The sequence below is a fragment of the Mizuhopecten yessoensis genome, unplaced genomic scaffold (assembly GCF_002113885.1).
Source record: "Mizuhopecten yessoensis strain PY_sf001 unplaced genomic scaffold, ASM211388v2 scaffold10225, whole genome shotgun sequence".
Lineage (NCBI taxonomy): Eukaryota > Metazoa > Mollusca > Bivalvia > Pectinida > Pectinidae > Mizuhopecten > Mizuhopecten yessoensis.
The window spans coordinates 797,433-821,320 of NW_018408440.1; the positions used below are offsets into that span (position 1 = coordinate 797,433).

Below are 23,888 nucleotides of genomic sequence, written 5' to 3' on the forward strand. Positions count from 1 at the left end.
CCAGTTACTTAAAGCATATTCTCTCATATTTCATTTTCTATTTTAGATCCCGTGTGTTTTTCTAAACCACTATTGTATACGTGTGTAGACGTGAGAATCAAATTCCACAGAATTATATGCACACGGTTTTTGTACATGGTTCAAAATCTATTCCTTTGTAATTTCATTTACCTCGGCGAGTGTACCAAACCTACAGATGTTATGCAATAGGCATTGAGAAAACTTTAAAATAATCAGAAAATGTGATTCAATGAGACGGTGGGAATACGTGTTGAACTTGACCTACACCTATGTTAGAATGTAATCTAATTAATGGACAACTACAGTGGGAAGGAACCATTAAACAGAGGTCTCTGTGCCACCATGCACACACATAAGGAGGCATTGTGAGAGTAAATGAGAGTTGAAAACGTAGCAATACTCCCGTAATGATTTGTAAGGTTGATGCAATGTACATTAAGTAGAGCTGCAACGATATTTAAGGATTAACTTGAATATATGTTTCATTTTATGGAGATATAACACAAAAAACCCGGAGTATAAATCATGAAATTACACTCCGGTTTTTTGTGTTATAGCTCCATAACATGAAAAATTTATTCAAGTCAATCCTTATAATTTAATCTACAATACACAATCCCTGTGGAAATCCACTTTCATTGATGTTTTTTTTTTTTTTTAATTATTACGCCGCTGTATCAGCCAATCAAAAGCGTTGTTCCAAACGGCGACGTCATTCTTTTACGTTATGGTCTGTAAACTTAAATTTTTAAGCCAATGAAAATGCTTGTTACAAGCAAGATTAAATTATATCGCGATACTTTGAATATGGTACGAAACACAATTTTTCCGGAGGTAACGATACACCTACGATATTTAGCCTACTCATATCGGTTCCAATATGGCGAGTGACAGACGTGAATTGTGAGAAACTTTAAAGTCATGCCCATTTTGGACCAAGTTTACTTCCAGTTGTAATACTGTAATACGTAGATTAATGTCATCCGATCTCCCCAAATAAAATCATATTTATTAAATTCCATATCGCGAGAAATGTTTCCATTCACAGCATCTCGGCTGCTGCGCAGACAACGAATGATTTTCGGAAGTCCAACGACTGTGTTTTTTTTTCTTCCAGACGGCGGGCTTCGTCAGATTACCGACGGAAAGACGTCATACAAGGCCTCGAGGGAGGTGTTGTTCTTTTATAGAAGTTAAACATTACACTGGCAAATAACAGATGTGAGCATTGTTTATATTATCCATGAATTATTCCCTAATCATCTTTCATTTTAACGATTCTTTTTTTGGTCCTTGAATAACAGATTTGTCTCTGATGTATCCCAGAGCTAAATTGTACATAGTCTTGTTAGTGGTAACCGCCGGCAAAGTCAATTGTTTCTTAAAGGAAACACCAGACAGTGGCGTAGCAAACCATTTTTAGGATTGATGCTTACAGTTGGAATGGTTTTACATTAGACCCTATTGCTAGAAGCAATATCCCGTGTTCTGGAAACTCCTATTAGTCTGATTATTAACAAGCAAAACCCGACTTTTATATAAATAATATTAAATTTTGTACATCACTCAGTAGTTTTTGATTTACATAAACTTTCGAGTTTTGTCAGTATGTATACAAATAACAACACTTTTTTTTTTATCAATTACGTGGAATGCAGGTAAATCTCAGGAGTCCTTTTCCTGATTTTGCAAATGAGTCTATAACGCTGTCAACATTCACACACTCGTCCCTGTGCACATGCAGTGTTGCCAGCGATGACAAGCGCTCTGTTGTCATGGAAGCGCGCAGGTATGTCTTAACTCGTTGCATGATGCTGACTGTTCTCCCTGCGGTTGCGTTGACACTGGCGTGATCAGGAGAAGCATCAACACACTCGTGATAGTAGGGTACATTTGAGGATCTACTTGCGTTAGACACAGGTTTAAGTCATTCGGCCGCTGCTCCATTGGTAACATTGACATATCCAGTCGATACGTATCGGGTTATGTGAGGTCGGCGGTATATGCAAGGGCATAGTAAATATCCTGAACGACATCTCGGTTCAGTTCCTATGCAAGTCCAGCGGGCAGAAGTGACTCCGTCTTGAATCGCCCCTCGCTGTCAGGAAGCCTGGGTTACTTTCCAATATTGCTCAGGATCATCAACTGATGGATTGGCGCGGTTCTGCTGTCGCCCTGTCCTTCTTGGCGCTGTTGGTGCAACGTCAAACTCTCTAGCCGGAACTACTGCCCCTTCCTATAACGCGTCCCAAACAGCTTCATCGGCCCGTTCGTTCCTAAGCATCTGAATGACTACTTTACATCTCTTCCAAACTCTCCCACTTTCCAATCAAATTTACCCACAGATTAACAAAAACAGCCATCTTCCGACCAAACGTCATTAAATTTTCCTATAATATGGCAAACAACGATCATCTCAATTCCAAACACACGCTTTGACATTCCCTATAACACGACAATTACACTAACCGTATTACCTTTGGCGTTTATCCTCAGTATAGTCTGTCTTCAGGTGGCACTAGCTGGTGCGAGATAATAAACAAAGGTAAAACAACACGCGGTACTTCTTTCATGTTTTGTTTGATTTTGTAATCCTTCAACAATAGTAGTGGATTTGTATATGTTTCCCCATGTAATACGTCTTTCTGAGAGCATAGTATACAAAATGAAACCTTCAAAACGGAAGGCCGTCTTTAGGCAAAGGAAAATAGATCATATCATGATAAAACGATCTGACTGATGATTACATTGATCATAAAGTGTCTTCCAAATAGATATGTACATTTGTAATTAACAAGAAATCGTGCATATCAAAGACAAACTATAGAACAAAATGACAAGTCTACATCTGGTAGAGTCATCAATGAGATAATGAACTCGACTCATTGTTTGATCAAGAAAGATGCGTGCTCATCGATACATTATAAAGGTCATTGTTGATATACTCCACCGCTGAAATTCCCCAAGCAGATTAATCAGAGATACAATAGACAAAGCATTGAAGGTAAACGTTTATAAAGTACGAATCCATAATATTGGGTATCCAGCTGATACATCAGCATTGTTAAATTGTTCTTGCATTGCTGTTTGATATGAAACATCAATCGGATTTATTCAAACATTTATGCCCACATTACCCACAGGATTTTATTAGAGAAGTTTACTCTGTTTTAACGTTAACTTATCATCAACACGGCAAAAAGCATTGTAACAAATAGGTTTTACACTTTTACAAAAATGTCAAACAATTGTTAAATATTACCGTATATACGTAACATTATTAACAACACTGCTATCAATGTGTACAACTAGTGGAACATACAGTTATCCTTTTGTGACCTTAGTTAAATGTAGGTATAATTACAGCATAGCATCATATTATAGGTGATTATATACAACTGTAGCAAAGAACATGCATTTTATGAACAACATAATTGTCTTTACATCAATCATATTTATTCCAAATTAACAACCAACATATATAATGACCCAAACGCATGGTAAATAGGAGAAGAATGCTGCATATGTTACACCTTCAGACAAGGACACATCATAAACGTACAGGCAACTCGATAGGGTTACAACAGGGACTGATGCAACAACTAAACAACCGAAATATATCCTAAACCGACTGAATACTGTAGTCCAAAACAAGGTGCTCTAACACAAAGTGAGAATAGATATGTGCAACGATAAACAAACATAACGTGTTGTGATAAGTTCAAGACAATCACAAGTACTGATACTGTTGTATCACGACTACCAACACTGGGAGTGTCGAATAACAAGCGATTTATAATAACTACAGCTGTATGTTAATAGGTTAATGTGTACAAATACCTAGACACGTGATTACGTTGCTAGCAATGGGGTCACTCAGCTGTTACATCCTATTGCCATTCATTTAACATCATATTCAACGCAAGACATCAAAATTATATCAAACATAAAAAGCCAGTTTGCGTTGTTTTTATATAATTAAATAGATGAAGAATAGATAAGTGGCATGAGTCGTATTTAAAAATAGTACCCATAGCTTCTACCAAATTTCCAAAAGTGATGCTGTTTTTTCAAGTCACAAACTATAAACTACCAAAATTGATTATACTGTGTACAACACGCAACAACATAATCACGTATTTACATATTTGTTGTGACTGATTTCTAACAGGCAATGCACGAATCACAAACGTCATTTTAAGTATTGCATACTTCCTGTTTGGAATTACATTTCAACTACTTAATCTAAAATAATCTCCAACGTGTAGTTACATAATACAATTATTTCATAATTTCACAGGCAATGCTATCACTTATTATTTCATTGTCACGTTGTCACATTATTATTGTAGACGTCACAGGAAAATCCCTACTGGTCATGGATCGGCCAGAGAGGTTTTCATATTGTCGCGTAGGAGTATCTACAAATATCTATGGAGTGGTCGCGTAGGAGTATCTACAAATATCTATGGAGTGGTCGCGAAGTCACCAATCCACAATCAATCTGACGACAGAGTAGAGCCATTACTACCGTTATGTGAATGTTACGCTTGCCAGACATAGCGTTATGGAGCCTCTTGATTAGATTTTAAAAAGGCAGGGAAAGCACACGAGAGTGTTATGGCGGGATTACTACGCCGATTAGTTGATTACAGGAAGCAGTAAACAGACCTGACATAAAACACGTGCTTAAAATCAGGAACAACGGCAACACAATACAATTAAAATAGTTTTACCAATTGGATTGCCACACACATATGGCAAAACGCATTAGATAACGAAGTTTTAACATGTGCTTAATATCTCACTTCAAAATCCCGGGATAGCTGAGAAGTGCCGACAAAAGTATTATTCTGATACATGTAACAGTATTGAATACTTCATGTAGGTCAGTCTAAATGAGTTACCAGAAACATCTGTACAAATTCAATGATCTGCTTAATAAATCTCTACATATTGAAATATCCTAATATCACATACTGGAGGCAAAACTAGAAAATTGAGCATTTCATTCGCTTCAGATAATAGTGTACATAACACATCGGCAAATCTTATTTTACAAAACCAGTGCAACATGTATACATCTCATGTTAACCTGTATATTGTCAACGTCTCCGGTCAGGAAGCCAATGACCCATGGGTAGCAATAGTACACATCGGTCGGAGAGTAAAACTTATGCCAAAACAAGTTATAAGGATTCTTAATTAAGAGATGTCGTAAAGACCGGTGTGGTGCGACCGGGAGTTAATGCACTAGCCCTGATTGGAGCCTATCTAGGTCAATCTCTGACGGTAATGATACACTAGGGGTAACCTAAAGCACAGATAGTGTTTGTATAGGCTACCATATCAACACGTATGAAAAAACCTCAGTCAGATACTGACTAGTCATTCAGTTTGTAAGTAACCCTGGCAACAATGTACTATACAAAACAGACGTGAAACAAAACCATACAAGTAATGAGACAAACAGATTTGCGATACAAAGACTTAATATAATGAGATAAACAGGTTTTGATACAGCTTCATTTAATGTAGAACATCGCTTTCCATTGACATATTTGTGTCTAATATCGCAAAAAGCACTACGTATATTCTATACAAGTACATTTTTAAATTTGATAACAAATGTAATCAAGCAAAAACAATGATGCAAGATCAAATCGTTATTTTTAATTTTAATTATTGAGACAAAATAGAAAACAGTGAAACAAAACTCAAACATTGTGATAAAGACGAAATTAACACATTGTTACAAAGACAAACTCAAACTTTGTAAAAAAGACAAAATTGAAAAATTGCAACAAAACCCCTGAAAAATCGAAACGGAGACGAACTAAAACAATATAACATTGAGATATTGTTAGAAATTTCCAAAACATTGTTATAATAATAAAATTTTAACATGGTACACTGTAGCATTGAATCAAAATGAATTATATAAAGGAAATAAAACATTGTTTAAAGAATATTGTAACATTACACATTGTAATAAGTTTAAAACAGTAATTGACAATAACTCTGTAACTGTAAGACAGCTGTGTCGGGTGCAGTTTCTATTTCAGACTATCTGTGTTTTCCCTTCACAGAGGAACATCGCCATCCAAACCTATGTAGATTAGAGAAACTCCGTAAACATCGGCAGATAACTGCTCAATACTAAATAATCCAAACGTTTTCGGCTGTCGTCGGCTGTTATCGTTTACCTATACATGCGGATTGAAATGTTACCTAGGTTAAATGACATGGGGTCGTGCTGATCTAACACTTATAATAAAGTTTCTTCTCGTAGACCACACATCCGCAATGTTCCCACCAGAAAGTGAATGGCTACAGTGGAGAATCTGGGGAAGCTTTAGGACCCACCCAACCCCCCTTATTCTTACAACTGTAAAACTGTGCACTTTTCACATTGTATAATGTATACCAATATTTTGTCAATAGATGAAAGATTTGCTGTGTAATCAGATTTCGTTGTTTCCGACAGAACCCCATCTCGTGGATACATGTATTCGTGGATAACTAGTACTCAACGAGGTTACGAGGAAATCAACAAAATAAAACTCACGAAAATAAGTGATTTCACAGTTTTGATAAATATCCTACTGCTGGCAAGAAAACGAAATCTCAGAGGATGCATTCGTCCGAAAATAACTGTTTTGGTCGTCACCACATATATTTGGTAGAAGAGTATTTACGTAGACTATCAGATTGACTGCGGTCCGCTTCTAGCCGACCTAGTTACTAGCCATTTGGAACTGAAGTAAACGAGGACTACTGCAAAAAGGTAGATACAATGCTAAGCAGACATTTTCATTTCACATATATCAAAGCTGTTTGGTGTTTAATTCATGCATCTCACTTATTACATGGTTTTAAAGATATCACAGCCATCTCAGCTTATATCGTGACATTTAGCTACAGTATACTAACCACTAAAGATACGAAAAAGAAGGCAACATTGTGAATGTTTGTTGACGCAGAAACCCAAACAAAGAAATAATTTCACTGAACCGTAAAGTCATTTCTTCCATTTAGGACTTAAGTTCTAGGGAAAGAAAAATCCTTCTGAGTTCTGATTACAGTACAACTTTTCCTGTTTTAGTTTTTAGTAATCAGGTGGAACAAAAGAGCTGAAATATGCATGTCACTCTGGTAAAAATACTAGTCGCTTCGCAACGGAATCACTATGACCCCTGGAAAACTCGGGACAATTTCTTTCCTGTAGGGGGACTATGTCACTCTGGTAAAAAATACTAGTCGCTTCGCAACGGAATCACTATGACCCCTGGAGAACTCGGGACAATTTCTTTCCTGGAGGGGAGTATGTCACCCTGTATAAAATACTAGCTGCTTCGCAAAGGAATCATTATGATCCCTGGAGAACGCGGGACAATTTCTTTCCTGGAGGGGAAATATGTCACCCTGTATAAAAAAATACTAGCTGCTTCGCAAAGGAATCACTATGACCCCTGGAGAACTCGGGACACTTTCTTTCCAGTATGTCACCCTGGTAAAATACTAGCCGCTTCCTACCGACTCGGCAGGGATAATTTCTCTTTCATTCGGTAGAACGTCAGACTAGTAAGCCAGATGTCACGGTTTCGACTCCAGGCACTGGGGAAGATAATGACCTCTGTTACTTGCATTTAAGACATCAATCATCCACCTCAATCAACAATTACACATCACGCAACACCATGTCGCATACATTTGGAGGTGAAGGGCCGATGGTACCCGCATGACCTACATTGGTAATCCGAATTCCGACACCATACAATATATGTTGTACAATAAAGTCCAACGCTACCCGTATAACGTTCAATACTGTCACCAGTAACATATACCACGCCCGACAAGTCACTGTTCCTTACTATTTCTGGACAGGAATGCTCCTATAGCTTATAATTCTCGCAAACCAATTACACAACGTTACAAAATGCCAGCAGGAACACAGTATCATCAACACAATCGAGGTCCAGGCGAAATATACCATGTCACGGTGTACAACTCAAGTCAATAGGTATCGTTAGTGTATTTTTATCGATCGTTCAGTCTTTATTACTGAAATACATCTTCTGTTTATACAAAGACAAGCTACAGTCGCAGTACTATACTATCATGATATAAAATACAGCAGAACCTCGTTATTATGCAACCATTTGTCCAACGAACTTTTTCACGTTTTAGAGAGGCTTGGAGATGAAAGGAGGGGATAATTCAAAGAATTTCTTTCAAGAACGAACAAATGGGACATTGAAACAATATTAGCGGTAAGCGATATGGCTAAATAGCATGAGGGACATTATATCGAGGTTTGACTGTAATAGATTTAGTTTGACCTAGAGTGACCTAGCTGAGTTTTACCAATAATATTGCTCAAGTACAATTGAGCGCAAGGTTCATATTTAAGGACAAATCGAATACAAAGAATACAAGGCCAGGAACTGAGGAGACGTCAGATAAAAGTAAAGATATGGCCTCCCTTAGTACATGGGCGGCCGTAAAGTCACACATGGTACCTGTTGATAACTATCTGAGATACAGAGAACGTGGATTTAATCTTCAAGGCACTGACTGAGGTAGTTCAATACAATACACAGGGCAAAGCATGGGACCACTTCGTCAGGATAAGGTTAATATATTCATATTAATTGATGATGGGCTCAGCAAAAAGAGCTGATGTCATTTGGGTGTAGAAAAATGTATAAAGCCAGATGTTACGAGAGGCGACCAGACGTAGACCTATGCTGATCGGATGATGCAGTAACTAGCGCATTCGCCTTTCACCAAAACGGCTGGGGTTCTATTCTTCGACTAGACGTGAAAAAGTATTGAGCCGCCAATCCAACGTAAACGATTGTTTCTCGGTGTTACGGCTCCCTAAACATATAGGCCCTATACATTTTTTCAAACGGGCAAACAAGAGTGCTAATTAAAATTTGGAAAACATAACATTTAAGTATGAACTATGTATTCTAAGTTTGTATTGAACACAAACAGCACTTAAAAACAAATTTTGCGTGCTTTCGAAACGAAAACGTCTGTTTCTTTTTTTCAAGCAAAGAGTTCAAATAATGTTTTTCATGTTGAATCATTATTGTTGTAAATTAATTAAGGTGATTATTATATTATACTATCTTATATTATATCCTAAGCAAACAAGGCTGACAGACAAGAGCAAATACAAAGATGCCATATACAAGTCTATTATACAGCACCACGTATAACTGATGGATGACAAGATTGCTGAGCTTGTATGTATTATCACCCAATATAGAATGCAAATACAAAAGAAAGGCTTAGGCACAATTAGCCTTCCCCTGTAATGTTATATTGTGAACTGGTCCACCATAATACATCCACACCATCTATCAAAGTAAAATGATTGAAGAATCATTGTGAACTGGTCCACAATAATACACCCACACCATCTATCAAAGTAAGATGATTGAAGAATCATTGTGAACTGCTCCACCATAATACACCCACACTATCTATCAAAGTAAGATGATTGAAGAATCATTGTGAACTGATCCACCATAATACATCCACACCATCTATGAAAGTAAGATGATTGAAGAATCATTGTGAACTGATCCACCATAATACACCCACACCATCTATCAAAGTAAGATGATTGAAGAATCATTGTGAACTGATCCACCATAATACACCCACACCATCTATCAAAGTAAGATGATTGAAGAATCATTGTGAACTGATCCACCATAATACACCCACACCATCTATCAAAGTAAGATGATTGAAGAATCATTGTGAACTGATCCACCATAATACATCCACACCATCTATCAAAGTAAGATGATTGAAGAATCATTGTGAACTGATCCACCATAATACACCCACACCATCTATCAAAGTAAGATGATTGAAGAATCATTGTGAACTGATCCACCATAATACATCCACACCATCTATCAAAGTAAGATGATTGAAGAATCATTGTGAACTGATCCACCATAATACACCCACACCATCTATCAAAGTAAGATGATTGAAGAATCATTGTGAACTGATCCACCATAATACATCCACACCATCTATCAAAGTAAGATGATTGAAGAATCATTGTGAACTGATCCACCATAATACACCCACACCATCTATCAAAGTAAGATGATTGAAGAATCATTGTGAACTGATCCACCATAATACATCCACACCATCTATCAAAGTAAGATGATTGAAGAATCATTGTGAACTGATCCACCATAATACACCCACACCATCTATCAAAGTAAGATGATTGAAGAATCATTGTGAACTGATCCACCATAATACATCCACACCATCTATGAAAGTAAGATGATTGAAGAATCATTGTGAACTGATCCACCATAATACACCCACACCATCTATCAAAGTAAGATGATTGAAGAATCATTGTGAACTGATCCACCATAATACATCCACACCATCTATCAAAGTAAGATGATTGAAGAATCATTGTGAACTGATCCACCATAATACACCCACACCATCTATCAAAGTAAGATGATTGAAGAATCATTGTGAACTGATCCACCATAATACATCCACACCATCTATCAAAGTAAGATGATTGAAGAATCATTGTGAACTGATCCACCATAATACACCCACACCATCTATCAAAGTAAGATGATTGAAGAATCATTGTGAACTGATCCACCATAATACATCCACACCATCTATCAAAGTAAGATGATTGAAGAATCATTGTGAACTGATCCACCATAATACACCCACACCATCTATCAAAGTAAGATGATTGAAGAATCATTGTGAACTGATCCACCATAATACATCCACACCATCTATCAAAGTAAGATGATTGAAGAATCATTGTGAACTGATCCACCATAATACACCCACACCATCTATCAAAGTAAGATGATTGAAGAATCATTGTGAACTGATCCACCATAATACATCCACACCATCTATCAAAGTAAGATGATTGAAGAATCATTGTGAACTGATCCACCATAATACACCCACACCATCTATCAAAGTAAGATGATTGAAGAATCATTGTGAACTGATCCACCATAATACACCCACACCATCTATCAAAGTAAGATGATTGAAGAATCATTGTGAACTGATCCACCATAATACACCCACACCATCTATCAAAGCAGGATGATTGAAGAATCATATCCTAAGACAACGCTTTAAGTATTCGCTTGTGTACGTAGCAACAGTTAAGCAAGGAACCTTTCTCTCTAAAACAAAAAAGGGATTGGGGAAGTGTCAACCACACTGTGATTCGACCTCAAACGCGATAAACTTGGGGGAACCCGTTAAAACGTACAAGCATAGTAAGGCCAAATACGCAATATAGATGTTGCATTAGTCTGACATAATCTTCCGGTATCTACTTCCCCGGTCGCCATCTGAATAATTCAACTCCCATTATTTCTGACCTTCGCCAGTCTATGTGGGATAGAGAGACAAAAGGAGGGATATCGGCATAAAAACGTATTCATTTTTCTCTATCCACTGCTATAGCTCAATACAATTTATGTTTCTGTCAGATGGAATCTTTTTATGGCAAATGAAAAGGAATAGTGTGCTTGTTTTGCTGTCGCCTTCATTATTAATAAAATATCGAAGCCAACAGCGTTCTGTAGCGGAATTTCGATGATTCAGCTCGCTTGCCTTGTGTTAGTCAAGGACGAAATCCAAACGTCTGTATAGGCCAAACGGAACTGGTAAAAAAGTAAAATGTCAACTACAGAACGACTTTAACTTTGTCAGTATTTGATTTTATAGAAATGGGAATAATTCATAATATCCTTCTGTAAGGGAGAAGGGATTTTAAACAAATATGTTATTAACATCTGACTGGTCTGTATATTTTCACATCTACATTAGTCTGTGATAAGACATTGTTAGGACTGCTACTGAACGTTAATTATGATGTGACGCCAAAAGAATATGTGCAGAAGCATACGGGCCTTTGTAGGCCAAATCACAACCTGTCCTTTCGCAGTAAACATGTATATCGGTATTTCGATATAAACAACAGGTACTAGACGTACATTCCACTATTACACAGCGTTTCCACTATCTCTGTAATCATGGCTTGAACACTCAACACTTAATCGATGAAGCAATTGGACAGATTGTGGTACGAGATCAGATTTTTGAACTTTGACCTCGGGAACAGCTACTTTGATAAATAATCAACATTTCTCCTATTGCATTACATGGACTGCATACATATTAAATATGTCTCAAGTGAAACATGGGGAAAATGTTTACCCTAAGAAACTGGCTTTGTTTCATCAATACACTCGATCTAATTACATTTGTTGTTATGTTCTTTCAGCCAACACAGTAAAGAAAACAGGAATGATATTTATATCTACAATCAATGAACGAGTAAAATAAATAATTAACAATGTAAATTGATATCTAACTAAGAAAATAAGTTAATAAAAGGTTAATAACAATTAACAAGGAAAGTTTTTCATTACAAAGTCAATTAACAATTAACAAGATAAATAAACAACTAAAATAACGGCAAGCAAATAACAAGGTGAATACAAAAATATCCAGAAGATATAACAGAAACCGTTAACACTATTGGTATGTCCACCGTGCTACCTCGGCTAAAGCTGGTGTGTTTTACACGTAGAAAACGTGTTCTTTACCCAAAGACATTTGCATATTGTAATGTCATGTTGATGATGGCCTAATGGGTAGATATACCAATGACGTTTGGAGTATGATCTAACAGGTACCCGGCTTTTAACAATGATCATCTGTGTTTGTAAACGGATCGGACACCAGAAATACCTACAAGCATGTACGCCTAGGCTATTTAACAACATGGACGCCAATAAAAAAGGGTTCAAGGTAAGTGTCTTATTGTCAGGCACGATACTTTTACATGGATATGACGTAAGCAGAACTGAGTATGATATCTGAGTGATAACCAACATTTACCACTTTTATTCATTCAGTAATCCTTCGCACTCCATGTGCACAACATTCAGCGGAAATGCATGAAAATACATACATGTAGCTAAGGAACCCGGAAACCTCCGTGTGAGGAGGGGTTATACGAGAGTGTAAAAAAGTGAGGTAAAAAAGAGGAAATTACAGTATGAGAGTGTGAAAAAGTGAGAGAGAAAGAAATGAACAAGTGTTAATTTGTGAAGAAAAAAAAATAGAGAGTGTTTCATGTATTGTGGGTCGAAGCTGGGGCAGCCCATCTCCAGACGACCCACGAATGATGCATGCATGCCTGGGTTATTAAATGTATATATATATATATAAAAAAAAACCCATTGTGTTTCAATTTAATAACAAATCATTAAGCGCAGGCGATAAATTTAATCACAATAAGAACGGAATATAGAGATTTTATTATTACGGGCACTAACATTAGGCCTAAGCGACCCGAGGAAATGTTGCTTTACATTACCAGCATGAAATAGTGTTTATTTAAATACAATTTATAACATCGTAGAAATAGTTTTGTAAACTGTAGCATGCGTGTAAATTGTTTTGGCTGTTTGAAAGTAATGAGCGCATGTATGTTGTAACGGAGCGGAGAAATTATTATTTCACCTATGTTACTGATTTTTCTATGGGTTACATCAGTAACTCAAAACGGATACATGAGCAAAACGTCAAAAGAGATCCCGTCATCCCGTCTGCGAGAGGATAGTCTTTGTACAAAAGTGCTGATCCAAGGGACCCAATCATGGCATACTTTCAATGCATTAAAAATGAATTATTTTAAATCTCATCAGCTACGTTGGCAGAGAAAACGTAAGACCAACAGCCGGAAATATCTAAAAGTAAAAACAATGTCGCCAGCCAGGTTGCCAAGACAACTTCTCAGACGAAACGGATCTTTGTCGTCATGTTAAACATTTGATGGTTAAGGACAGGTACGCTAATAGAACACATATGGGGGTAAAGGTCTCGCCAGACACGTGGTTTTACTGGGATATGAGGTAATCAGATTGGAGAAGGATATCTGCACAACAGTCTTACTTTCCTCAGCTGTTTTTGTTCAATCATAATAATGCGTTCTTTCTTTATCCTTTAAATATTAAATCTTGCTTCCATCAAATATCAGACGCAGTTAACTTGTCTATTGTACGCTGAATCATGGAAACGGCTTAAGAACAGCAGACTAATGGCTAAAATAAGTACAGATCGTTACCTGTTAAGTTCATCACTGCCTCCATGGTATTCCAGAGATCATTGGATGAGGACAAAAACAATTATTCTGAAAACTACAACTTCGTCAGAAACAAAACTTATTTTCTCCAGTTGAATATGGGGCCAGTACTCTAATATGATAACGTTTTCCTAGCCGAGTTGTAACTAAAATCGTTTACGACCGTTACTATTACAAAACCGTATATATTATGCAAATGACGCTTTAAAGACGCACAATGATGTTTTGTAGGGCCAACTCACAATGAACAATACAATACAGAGATAGAGAAGCTGAGGATACACGAGGTATACGTACCTTCTGGTAAGGCTGTGGAGAACTCGACAGTGTCACTAGCATTGCTGACTTCTCCGCTGCCGACCGTCACCATGAATGTTTTATATGTTGACTGTGGTACGAGACCCCTTAAGGTAAAATGTCTCTTTATCCCATCGATATTATGCGTGATCCGTAAGAAGTTTTGATGGGGGTCTACAATTTCATACGTTATCTGGAAATAGTGGATCAAACCATACTCCTCTTCTGTTCGATTTACATCCCACGACAGTCGGGTGGTGGTCTCCCTTACAGAGCCCCTCAAGTCACGTGGTGGGCGAAGTGCATCTGAAAGTAACAAGTCAATTAAGTATTAAACGATCAGCAATACGACGAAAGCTGAGCGTAAAATTAAAAAAATGATGTGAATTATAATTTCTTTATTTCTAATCTAATATAATGTGTCACATATTTTCTCGAATATATTTACGACATCTAGACAACGTCCCTCGATAACCAATTATGGAAGGTTTTGCTGTACACTTAGTTCAGTGAAACCCTTGCTAATTCTGACTCAACGCCTCAGACACTGATTAATCAATATTTTTTCAGGGAGGGGGGTTAAATTGTCGAGTCACGTGTGAAAAACAATCTTCCCATCTACGCTTGTATTAACAAAAAATAAACCTATCATAATTTCATACATTGTTTTAACGAATACGGGTAGCTATTACACGTAAGTATCTATTTTATTATACACGCGATTGCTAGCAGGAAATACAGAGATGTTGTTATTTGTCTCCAAGCAACAACGCGCGAGTACTACTGGTCAAGAAGTATGACAGCCGAACTACTTATAAGTATAAATGCTTTCTCAATGTCACATCGTGCAGTTCGCCAGTAACGGGTCACTCAGAGAAATAACATAGATACCGGCGATGGTTCAACAACATTGTCTGAAACAGGTGTATAGTGGAATTAACATGACTCAATGTAAGACAGGTCACAATACAGACCATGTGGCATGTGTCAAATCTATTAATTGGATTCCAAAGCTGTAACGCACGCTACGATTATCTTACTAATGATCGTGACACAATGTATAATCTAGAAATGATCCGCGCCAGCAGACAAAGTAGTCTGTGCATCAACCTTTTGTGCAGCATGATAGGGAACAACTCGTGCTTCTTAAAACTGTACATAGATAGAGCAGCCGCGTGTTAGATATGTACGAGGCGACGTCACTGCTGACATGCTTTCATGTAAATCAGAACAGGATTATAGTTTACACCAACTCATGAATAGTATCCTCACTTTATCTGATAGAGCCCCGCTGACTTTGGTATTACTGATGCTGGAAAAACGCAATCGATGACACAGCATATGCAAATGTTTCGAGGAGATTCATTCAATAAGCGTTGTCAGAAAGCCGTCATTGTGTTGGTAATGACATAAAAAGTTTAGGAGTCTAGACATCATGTACATAACAATACAGTGTGAGTACACAGACAGGAATGAGCGCATGCGTAGTAATATGCTCAAAGACAAGCTCTTCAATAATTTGCCGAACAGAAATAACATACTGTCACATAACATAATGTTCAAAACTTCACGTTGTAAGTGTGGACAAATTTTAGAAAGACCTTACTGATTGTCTGAAAATGATGACTAAGATTAAGGTTATCGCCGGTTTGTTTTGACGTCACAACATATATCCGAGAAAACAACAAAACAAAAGTCACGAATATCAGACACGTACAAAGGCAATATATAAAACGTCAAATAAGTGACAGCCATCTTGTTTCCTTACGCTGTGATTGGTCGGACGCATTTGAGGCTTTCAAACAGCGTTTATTTAATCAAACAATCCCTTCCATCGTTCCCTGCCATCGCCTTTCAGAAACAACTTTGTAAATGTTGCTTATTCAGTTGTACGATTTGCTTCAAATTATTTGCGTATCTTCAAGATTGGACATATTCTGTATTGAGTAAATGTTTTCTTAGAATTTGTTTAACTGAATTTTAATCTTGGTTTTGTGACCTGCTAGGTAATGTTAACAAAGAACTGTGCCTGACATATCTAAGGCATGTTCCAAAACAGTTACCGTATCGAACAGGTAGCTATGAAACTATTGTTCCAATATATGTCACCTTGGTAAAATACTAGCCTCTTCTTACCGTCTCGTATGGGAAGAATTTCTCTTTAGCTAATTCGGTAGAGCGTAAGACTAGTAAGCCAGAGGTCCCGGGTTCGACTCCTAGCGTAGGCATTGGAAAAATAATGACCTATGTTACATATAAAAACCTACAACTTTTGAGTATTGACCTGAAATGCATTCAAAACCTTTCTGCGTGTACAAGGTAGGACCTAATGACGTTTTAACAATACCTAAAGCTGTGTTGCTTAATCAACACAATTTACACCATAAGAAAGAAACTTAAGTACTAGCACCTTTGGTTTTTAACGGTGTATGTTCATACTTATTTCGGAAAATATTCTTTTTAATACGGATAACTTTGTTTTCATTTTTGATGAGCTCATTATTTTCCTTTTTAAACGTGTTTTCTCCCGAAAGATGGCCTATGACCTATTGTCATTATTACATAAAATATATGAATATCTTAGTGGTTTTGTAATTTTGTGTTTGCTTTTAGTATTCACATACTATGATATTATCGGTGGTTTTCGGATTATCTTTTGAGATACATAATACCTAATGATTGAGGGGATGAAGTTGGTGACAGTTCACATGATAACTATGTCAGATTTGACAACATATAAGGCACGCGGCCTCTCTGCTAATAACCTTTTGAGGGACGTCTGTCCATTGTGACGTTGTTGGTATATTAATATAAAAAAACAGTGATGGCAGTTCTCGTGTTATCTTCTAATATTTACATATCCACTGCACAGAACCTAGATGTTTCTATCGGACCCAATGTATGTTATTTCCGTATAACATAATATTGGGGGGCTATTGTGACATCGCTATGCTTATGACGTCATAACTGCAACGTTGGTGAGTGTGCTGCTCCACTGTCAACTGGTGGCTGTTCTCTATCTGGATTTACCCTGACGTTGAAACGTGTTCAGACTTATATTATGTCTTTATTTCTGCGTGAACTGTAAGTAAAATGTAAATTTAGATGTGATGTGGAAATCAGCATGTAAACTAAGTGAAATACAATACTTGTCATGTCATCAAAGGATAAGAATTTGCAAATATTGGTAAATGTTCCGTTTTGGGCCCCGCCCTAGCCCCTGGGGATTGGGTAGGAATCCCATTTTTACAATGTAATACCCTCATTCACCAAGGATGATTCTGACTAAGTTTGAGTAATTTTCTGCTAAACATGGATAAAATGTACCCGAAAGTGTTATTTCCCTATATAAACTATAGTAAACTTTACCCCTCCCCAAGGGAGAACGGATAGCTCGGGGTCCTGAAATTTACAATTTAAATAAAGCCCCCGATGATCTTTCTTTCCATGCAGGGAAAATGACTGTAGTACCTCTGAGTCTGGAGAAGAAGATTTTTGAAATATTGGTTAATTTTCCCTTTGGGGCCCCGCCCTGGCCCCAGGGGTTGGGGTAGGAATCCTAATTTTACAATTTTGTAGCCTCATCTACTAAGGATGATTCTGAACCAGTTTGAAAACAAATCTATCCACGTGGTTCTTGAGGAGAATTTGAAAATGTAAAAAGTTTACGCACGACGGACGACACACGTGCATTTTGACAAAACAATAAATCAATTAAATTTTAAAATATTGTTAGAAAGCATTATTTTGTTTTTCATTCAAGGCTGTAGGACCTCCGAAAGAAAAAAAGATGAATGATGAAATTATGATAGTAATGAGCCAAAATGGCGCCGGCCAGTAATGTCACAGCATGGTGTAATAACATGACGTTTAAGTAACCTCGTCTGTCGTCACAATGACTGAAGTCAACACAGTTTAAACATAAAATCTTAATTTGTTTTAAATGCAATTGGTTCCCACAAGGAGACGATGCATCGTTCAAAGAAATTTAGTCGAGTATTGTAATATGTGCAGGACGTATCTAATCCCTAATCTCTGCGACTAGAGTTGCCTTCCGTTAAACATCTATTCAAAATAAATTCATGTCAGTGTTAAAAATGACCGCACATTCAAGACCGAGTCTAAAGGTAACACAATCCATAAAATCAATTATCAATATTTATTATTTAGAAAAGACACGTTTTGATGACATGAGGAGTATTATAATATGGTAGAATTTCTTGAAGGTTAACATCATTTTCTGTATCTGTAAACGTATCGTGGATCAATATAATGTACAATCTACAACCTTACAAACAGTTTACAGGTCAAAAGCAAAAACTGGATTTTTCCAAGCTAAAAACATACTATTTAGATCCATGTAACAACATATATTTGTAAGATACCTGACTTCCAGCAAGCCTCTAAAGATGTAGATGTATGTCTTACACATGTCGAGAGCCCGTATGTACACAGGTATTTCCAGTACGTCTGCTGATGTTTTGTCTGGGCTTAAATGCATATTATTTTGATCACAAGCACAGCTGGTCGCCACGCACACAGCTTGTCCTAATCAGTATAGGTAAGTGATAAATATCCCCCGAGATGAACTTCACTTTCATTTAGGATATGCCGTTTAATCTTTGTTATGTTTGACTGGTAGTCGTCAAGAGGACAGGAGCAACATCTGTGATATTGTGATACTAGTGTGGGGAACTACACATAGGCCCAGACACTTTCAACTAAAAAATCAACAACGAATTATTGATTATGACGTCATACAAAGATGTTGTTTATGAGTGTGACATCGGTGCATGTGTAGTCATAGGATGTTGAAATAATACGAATTTTATTTGTGTTTTGGTGAAAATTACCATATTTGAAAATAAACATTTTCATTTAGATATTAGTGTTGGCCACTATATGTTAAGGTGAAACATCAGAAAACGCCCAAAAATCGGTCAAAACCAGTAAAGCTTAAATATCCCGATGTTGTTTCAGTTATTCTGTTGCACTAACGTAACCCCTCTCTTATCGTGGCCGTACCTCGAGTCAAAAAGACTAGAGGCAATTTTCTGAGATACAGGGATTGAGCACCGAAAGAGCTTCTTTTGGACGAAACTCAATAGAAGCTCTAGAATTTTAAGTATGACAGGACTAGAAAAGGTTTCTCGACTATATCGAAGGATTCCATGGTTGGGTTGTTGGGATGATTGATAAAAATGTAGACGACAATGTTAAGCGCTGATATCGATGTCAGAGTCAGGTTATACAAGTCGACTTCAATACAGAATACCTCGCCACAGATGGTCATATTATTGTACAGTCCTACTTATGTGACACTCTCTCGGTACACTTACACTTACAACGTGTCATATAATCTCCATACATAACTCTGACAGTGACAGAAATAGACAGACAGTGGCTGTCAATTGCAATAGTGGCCATCTTTATATCGCCGGAAGTCAGGGAGATCAGTCTTTATCAATGTGAACGCAAATAACCTTAGTGCCCGGACCCATCAGTCGTTATCAAAATCAGGGTTATGGGCAGCAAGCTAAATTGGCGAAATGCTACTATTGACATTGACACGATAATAATTATGATAACTTACAAACAATACTTGTAAGAGAATCAAATTACCAACCGGCACACGAATGTCCAACCGTCACACGAATGTCCAAGAATGAACCCGTTTAAAGACGACATGACCGTTATCTAGATCACATAGCTTCTATACTATTGCACGCAGCGACCTCTATCCTCGCAAACGAGTCGCAGTCACGTGAATACAGATATATATTCGTGTGTAACAGTAGATGGAAAAAGCAACGGCAAGACCGGGCTTCGAACCTGGGTCGCTCCGAACTCTACACGAATGCTCTACCAAATGAGCTACCTCGTCGCCGACGACCGACTAAGTCCAGTTTCGCTAAAGCACCCCCCACCCCCCTTCCTTTTTTTCGACTTCGCCCCCGAAGACGAAACTATTTACAAGTCAGGTTCAGTTATCCTCTTGCCAACTGTACACCTTGACAAAAAGGTTCGTCACAGGCACCACTGTAACAGGAGAGGGAAAAATGCAACGTGTGAATTGCACGCTTGGATATATTTTACTGATTTAATTTAACTGTTTTACTCAGCGGTGAGTAGTATTGAGATAATCTGCCAACCAGAAACAGGAGAAGTATCCCCTTTCAACCATGTTAGATGAAAGCAATGAACAATAGCGTTAGTTATAAACAAAGCGCACTGATGAATACAACTGCGAGCTGATGAACACACGTTATCTGAAAAGTAAAGGAAACATGGATAAGCCATCAAAATAAAGTATGTACATGTAAGATGTGTAGTATGGTGGAACATGATTCCAATGTTTACCTAGTGAAGCTATAGCCGGGGACGCTCAAGTACTTGCATGTTTACAGAAAGGATATGATTAATGTGCATTCCTAACTAATGCCGATTCGTTGTGGTCCTGCTACCCTACATGTATGTGAAGTGTGTGTTTAAGAGAATTAGAGAAATATCTATTTAAACGACTAGTTGACAAGATGTGAGCAGAAATGACGGCAGTCTAAGAAAATAGATTCGGAAATATGTAGTTTAACTGAGAAAAAATCTTCGATACTCCAGGGGTTTCGCGCACTTAAACTCTCTGCACCCCTGTGAAATGTCAAAGCAAAATTGAAGGCTCGGTGTGCGCCACCTTGTTGATGAGACGAGAAGACTAGTTCGATCCTTTGATGTACATCAAAAGAATCTCGCGGTCACATAACGGGTAAAAATTGACAGGCTTTGAAGTCGGGCGTCTCTCCTTTGTAATCTTCAAAGGACAGGTATCCTAGCAAAGGGTCGTTTAGTTTTATCCGAGACCAATCAAACAGCTATCTTCGTGCCTTCAATATTGCTATGACATATTCCAGGGATGCAGAGCCCGAAAGTGAGCGTAGCCCCTGGATATCGAGGATGTATTTACCCTTTCTCCACAGAAAAGCCAAAGCAAGCAGGATAGCTAAATCACGAAGCACTGGAAGTAATTATCAACAAACAAACACGAGAAAAAAATAGAACGATTTCTGGGTACTAGAAGAGGAAAACAGAATACTGGAGTGGGGTCGGAAGAGAGACGATAGAAGAAAACCCCGTTGACTCAATTACCAATATTCTGTTTAGCTTAATAACATCTCTGATATATGATCAGGGTGAGATACGAAATAAAGCAAAGGATACATACCGAATTTAGGTGCTTTCGGATGCGTAGGAGGGAAACAAATTCAAGAGTCTCCAAATCTAAGCTCGTTACCCCAAAGTTCCTAATTAACAACGACCTGATCAGAAGTGAGAGAACGGGAGAACATATCTGGAGATCCTCCTTACGAGGGGAATCAGAATGATCAGAAATCGACGAGTTACACATATCACGTACAAAGTGTCCTACGAAACAAAAAAAATCATAAAAATCAAAAATCAAAAATAACCTCGGCTAAAACAAACTAATTCGCTATTATACAAACGAGGACATTATCTTTGTTAAAAGGGGGCAGTGGCTTCAGGGACATAAGATCAGGATCGATATTATAGAACTACTGTAACAAGAGTTACAAAACTGAATGTAACAACCCAGGAAAGGAACTCCTTGTAAATGAGATAAACACAAATGACATTGCAGCGTAGGTATTTATATCACAAAGAGCCTCTACCAAGAGGAAGTGGACATGAAAACATATTTTAGAGAACAACACGACAAACATGAGCCAAGTTTTGATTGGATGTATTTACGGTGAATTAAAGCAGGACAATAATGTAGACCTATATGAGACTAAAACAGTTTCATATTATATTAAAAACAAAATATAATTTATTATTATTCGGAGGCTTCAATCTCGAAAAATTCGATCTGAACACGATGTCAATTTAAGGGAATTGTTAAAAACGGACATTTTCGCATTCAACAGCAATGACCTAAAGTGCTAAGGCAAAAGGGATCAAATTCCTGTTAATTTTGCGGCTTGATTTTTTTTTGCGAAAACATCTTTAACGCAAACATCTTCACGAAATGATGTAACATAGTTTTCACAGAGAAGAGTTCTACTACAGTGATACTAAATACCGAAATTGACAAGGCGTATACCGACATATGGCATGTCTTTCAATTCCATACATAGTACATCTGATTCGGACACCCAGCTGGTACCCGACACTTGTGGACGAGTAATCTGGGTGGGTATTGATTGTTTCATCATCACCAATGCTAACTGATGTTGTTTTTATTTTTATCATCTCTCAGCCAGTCCATATAAATCAATCGGTAATTGATTACATTGTGTCGTTAGAGGAAGTGTCATGATCATAACGTTGTTTAATATGCACGTGCCACCAGTATATGGAATAGGCCAGTATCACAATAGAGGTAGGACCTATACCCAGGGGCGTTTATCTCAGCAGAAACTATGGTACAGTGTAACGATCATGGCATACTATTTGTACACATAACGGTCCCAAAATCAAAATCACAATTCATATAACCAAATAAATTCAACTGCAACGTGAAATGAAGAAAAACAGTCAATTCGAATGTCGATGACAACACCTATATATATTTACTTTGATAAATGTCATTAGATCATTGTCATTAAAAGCACCGGAATCACCTGCATGTGGATCTAACATTACAATCGCAAAGTGATGGATTTAGATAAAGCTAGGTTACATACTCCATGGAACCAACTCTCTCGGTGGTAACGTTAACGGTTGACAATGATAAACTAGCAGCGTCCGTGTACGTATATGTGTCGACAGCTTAGCAGATGATATTAGTAGATAGTAAGCTACAAATAGGATACATACGCGATAAAAGTGGTGATAAAAACTACACACGTGACTTGGGGGAGGTACGAATCCGTAGACACTCTCTCCTTCAAGTTAAGAATTGATAACGAAGGAAATTACTGTCCAATTACTGTCCGTATTTTGTACATCCCTCGTCAATAGATATTTAGTTTCGTTTACCTAGAGTTTAGCTCGTTAAGGCCACTGTATACAGTGCTTTTTATTATTTAGATTCGCTATATCAACCTTAGAGCTGTGTTTAGAATGTCGGCGATGGAATGCTGAAAATGTTGCGCTGTTTTTTTTTAGAGAAAATGTGTCCATGATTGAAATCCAAGTTTAACTTTCTACGCAAACAATAGCGTACATTGTTTGTTTATAACGTAAAACTTTGATGTCACATATTTCCTAACTGATGAATCTTATTGAAGGTGTCCATGATTATCGTCCACCGAACATTTCTGGTAAAACAGTTCTTGGAAATACATGTACATGTAGCATGTTTCCACTATTTCAATTGTGACGTCACATTTTAGACAACTCCATGGCG

At 37.4% G+C, this 23,888-nt stretch overlaps 1 protein-coding gene across 1 annotated transcript in view; it reads right to left on the reverse strand.

Moving 5' to 3' along the window:
- LOC110459801 overlaps window positions 1-23,888 on the reverse strand; it is a gene marked incomplete at its 5' end in the record, with an annotated part of 126,474 nt that overhangs the window by 37,101 nt on the left and 65,485 nt on the right. The window contains one exon of the mRNA XM_021512249.1: window positions 14,528-14,833. Coding sequence (XP_021367924.1) covers window positions 14,528-14,833 — 306 coding nt within the window. The remainder of the gene's footprint in view (window positions 1-14,527; window positions 14,834-23,888) is intronic.